Here is a 4,409-nt window from a genome sequence, read left to right on the forward strand (position 1 = left end):
CCCATGACTCCTCTGGATCATCCAAATGGTCGTTGGCAGACTTAAGACGGGCCTGGACATGGTCTGGTTTAAGCAGGGTAACCTTCCGGGCCATTCATCATTTCAAACCATGACGTCTTAGTGTATTACCAACAGTAACCTTGGAAACGGTGGTCCCAGCTCTTTCCAGGTCCTGGACCAGTTCCTCCCGTGTAGTTCTGGTCTGGTTTCTCACCTGTCTGAGGATCACTGAGACCCCACGAGGTGAGATCCTGCATGGAGCCCCAGTCCGAGTGAGACTGACCGTCATGTTTAGCTTCTTCCATTTTCTAATGATTGCTCCAACAGTTGACCTGTCTTCACCAAGCTGCTTGGACATGTCCCCGTAGTCCTGTCCAGCCTTGTGGAGGGGGACAATTTAGTCTCTAGTGTCTTTGGACAGCTCTTTGGTCTTGGCCATGTCAGTAGTTGGATTCTTACTGACTGTATGGGGTGAACAGGTGTCTTTTGGCAGCTAACAACCTCAAACAGGTGCATCTAATTTAGGATAATAAATGGAGTTGGGGGGGGGGACATTTTGAAGACAGACTAACAGGTCTTTGAGGGACAGAATTCTAGCTGATAGACAGGTGTTCAAATACTTATTTGCAGCTGTATCATACAAATAAATAGTTAAAAATCATACATTGTGATTTCTGGATGTTTTTTAAGATTATGTCTCTCACAGTGGACATGTCTCTCACAGTGGACATGTCTCTCACAGTGGACGTGCACCTACAAGGACATCAGACCCGCCATGATCTTTAAGTGGGAGAACTTGCAAAATAGCAGCGTGTTAAATACTTATTATCCTCACTGTAGATGTGTGTTTGTGTGTGTCTGTGTGTGTGTCTGTGTGTGTGTCTGTACCTGATTTGCTGTAGAGAACCTGAACTCGTCGTAACTCCACGTTGAATCTCTCGTAGGCTCGATCCATGATCTCCTCCAGAGACGAGGAGGGGGAAGATACACACTGCTCCACACTGGTCAACTACACACACACACGCACGCACACACAGGTCAACTACACACACACTACTAGGAAAACAGGTCTGAACTGAGCTCTCTCTCTCTCTCTCTGTGTGTGTGTGTGTGTGTGTGAGAGTGAGACCTGTAAGCTGCCAAAGTCCACGACGATGAGGTCTGACGTTTCGCTATAGAAACCAGACTTTGGGATGAGCAGGTAGGACGGTTTCAGATTGATTCTCAGGTCCAGGACCTTCCTGGTCTCAATGATGTGAGACAGACCTGAACACACATCAGACATTAGACTCCCCCCTACACATTAGACCTGAACACACACCAGACATTATACTTCCCCCTACCAGGGCTGTAGTCAAGACCACCTTAGTCGAGTCCAAGACTAGTCCAAGACCAGGACTAGTCGAGTCCAAGTCAAGACCAAGTCCAAAGAGGTTCGAGTCCAAGACAAGACAGAGTCCAAAAAGATTTGAACCTGAGTCAAGACCCAGTCCAGGACAGAAAGAAAGGTCTTATGCATGACAGCATCAAGACAATCATTTTTGGTTTCACTTTCCCTCCAATAGTGTTATCAACATAATGAAGAAACCTGGACTCGGTCCAGACCAAAAGCCCAAAAGCCATATCTGGCAAGACCAGTGGTCCAGTCCATGTCCAAATATTAGCGAGTCCGAAACAAGTTCGAGACCCTAGAAAAACGGTCTTGAGTCCGGACTCGAGCACTACAGCCCTGCCTAAGCGTTAGACCTGAACACACACCAGACATTAGACTTCCCCCCTACACATTAGATGTGAACACACACCAGACAGTAGACCTAAACACACACACCGGACAGTAGACCTAAACACACACCAGACATTAGACTACTCCCCTACACATTAGACCTGTACACACAGCAGACATTAGACGCCTCCCTAAACGTTAGACCTGAAGAAACACCAGATCAATAGACTTTCCCCTATGCATTACACCTGAACACACATCAGACATTAGACACACACACCACCGCCCAGACCTGAACCCACACCAGACTTCCCCCTACACATCAGACCTCAACACACACCAGACATTAGATAGACCGACAGACAGACAGATTTGACCTGGAGACACACAAAACAGTAGACTAGATATATTATATAATAATTAATAATTAGCTCTGCTAACGAGTCAGACCTGCAGCAGTTTTCTCTTTGATCTCCTCTAGTTTGGAGCGCGTTGCCGACGCCAGGACGTCCAGGTCCAGCCCCCCCCCGGTGTGGAAGAAGTCGGCCAGGCTGTTCACCGTCAGCTGGGGGACAGACAGAAAGTTACACACGGAAACAGCTTATTACCACAACAGGGGGGGGGGGGGGGGGGGGGTCGTTACCGCATCGTAGATCAGCTCCACCGGCTGGGACTGGACCCGGAGCAGCTGGTCGGCGCCCCCCTCCTCGGGGTTCAGCTCGAACACCACGCTGAGCAGAGAAGTAGTAGAGTCCCCGAGGGAGGCGATGAGGGAGGGCAAAGCCCCCCCCTGCCCCCCCCCAGGCTCAGCCCCCCGCTGCTGTAAACCGGTAACAAACCAGTGCTGCAGCGTCACCTCCACCCTGCAGGCACAGCACAGAGGTTAGTGAGACCTCCTGACTGACTCCAACCCCCCCCGCTTGACTCTTGGCTTCCTGTACCTCAAATAATTGATTTCAAAGTACTTTTGCTAGTTTATAAATAACTGAATGGTTTAGGACCAAAATACATTTCTGATCTGCTACTACACTATGAACCACCAGGACCTCTCAGGTCATCTGGGACAGGTCTACTACACTATGAACCACCCAGACCTCTCAGGTCATCTGGGACAGGTCTACTACACTATGAACCACCAGGACCTCTCAGGTCATCTGGGACAGGTCTACTCTCTGTCCCCAGAGTCAGAACTAAACACGGTGAAGCAGCTTTCAGTTTCTATGCTCCTCATATCTGGAATAAAATCCCAGAAAGCTGCCGGTCCGCTGCTACTCTCAGTTCTTTTAAATCAAGGCTGAAGCCCTTTCTTTTTGATGTTGCCTTTCTTTAAATGATGATATTCATTTCTTTAATGTTTAATTTCTTACGCTGCACTGTAACTTTTACTCTTATTTTATTTGTAACTGTTTTTTTTAACTGTTTTTTTGTAAAGCACTTTGAATCGCCCTGTTGCTGAAATGTGCTCTACAAATAAAGCTGCCTTGCCTTTCCTCCTCCCCCCGATCTAACACCCCCCGTTTGACCCCCCGTCTAACCACCCCCCTGACCTGAGGGCCTGTGCTCCTGGTCTCTGGGAGATCCTGGTGCTCAGGTCTATGATCTGGATCTTCAGGATCTCGGGGATGTGGGGCTGGTCCCTGATGGTCACAGAGGTCCTGCAGAGCTGGAAGGAGACGACCACCGACACGTACTGCACACACACACACAAATACACACACACACACACACACACACACACATAAACACACACAGTTAAAATCACATATCAAATACAAATCAGACCTAACTGACCCATCTTGACCAGGACTAACTGACCTGTCTGGGACCAGGACTAACTGACCCGTCTGGGACCAGGACTAACTGACACGTCTTCACCAGGACTAACTGACCCATCTGGACCAGGACTAACTGACCCATCTGGATCAGGACTAGCTGACCCATTCAGGACCAGGACTAACTGACCCATCCGGGACCAGGACTAACTGACCCATCTGGGACCAGGACTAACTGACCCGTCTGGACCAGGACTAACTGACCCGCCTGGACCAGGAATAGCTGACCTGTCTGGACAAGGACTAACTGACACGTCTGCACCTGGACTGACCTGTTTTGGCAGAGCCAGGTTGTGGGAGCTGCCGCTGTAGCCGATGGCCGTGTAGAGTTTCTCTTTCTCCGCAGCCGTCATCAGGTCGTCCAAACCGGACCCTGAACACAACACAGACCCATCTCAGAGCAGTCTAGACCTGCTCTACCTGTAAATTATAGAGCGGTCTAGACCTGCTCTATCTGTAAATTATAGAGAGGTCTAGACCTGCTCTATCTGTAAATTATAGAGCGGTCTAGACCTGCTCTATCTGTAAATTATAGAGAGGTCTAGACCTGCTCTATCTGTAAATTATAGAGAGGTCTAGACCTGCTCTATCTGTAAATTATAGAGCGGTCTAGACCTGCTCTATCTGTAAATTTTAGAGAGGTCTAGACCTGCTCTATCTGTAAATTATAGAGCGGTCTAGACCTGCTCTATCTGTAAATTATAGTGCGGTCTAGACCTGCTCTATCTGTAAATTATAGAGTGGTCTAGACCTGCTCTATCTGTAAATTATAGTGCGGTCTAGACCTGCTCTATCTGTAAATTATAGAGCGGTCTAGACCTGCTCTTTCTGTAAATTATAGAGCGGTCTAGACC

At 48.5% G+C, this 4,409-nt stretch overlaps 1 protein-coding gene across 1 annotated transcript in view; it reads right to left on the minus strand.

Annotated features, from left to right (window-relative positions):
• LOC117956400 (vacuolar protein sorting-associated protein 13C-like) overlaps window positions 1–4,409 on the minus strand; it is a 61,646-nt gene that overhangs the window by 44,986 nt on the left and 12,251 nt on the right. The window contains exons 11-16 of the mRNA XM_034891476.1: window positions 3,828–3,928; window positions 3,271–3,413; window positions 2,367–2,586; window positions 2,174–2,288; window positions 1,130–1,266; window positions 868–1,009 (exon numbers count right to left, since the gene is read on the minus strand). Of these exons, the coding sequence (XP_034747367.1) occupies window positions 868–1,009; window positions 1,130–1,266; window positions 2,174–2,288; window positions 2,367–2,586; window positions 3,271–3,413; window positions 3,828–3,928 (858 nt within the window). The remainder of the gene's footprint in view (window positions 1–867; window positions 1,010–1,129; window positions 1,267–2,173; window positions 2,289–2,366; window positions 2,587–3,270; window positions 3,414–3,827; window positions 3,929–4,409) is intronic.

Source organism: Etheostoma cragini, chromosome 1 (assembly GCF_013103735.1).
Source record: "Etheostoma cragini isolate CJK2018 chromosome 1, CSU_Ecrag_1.0, whole genome shotgun sequence".
Taxonomy (NCBI): Eukaryota; Metazoa; Chordata; class Actinopteri; order Perciformes; family Percidae; genus Etheostoma; species Etheostoma cragini.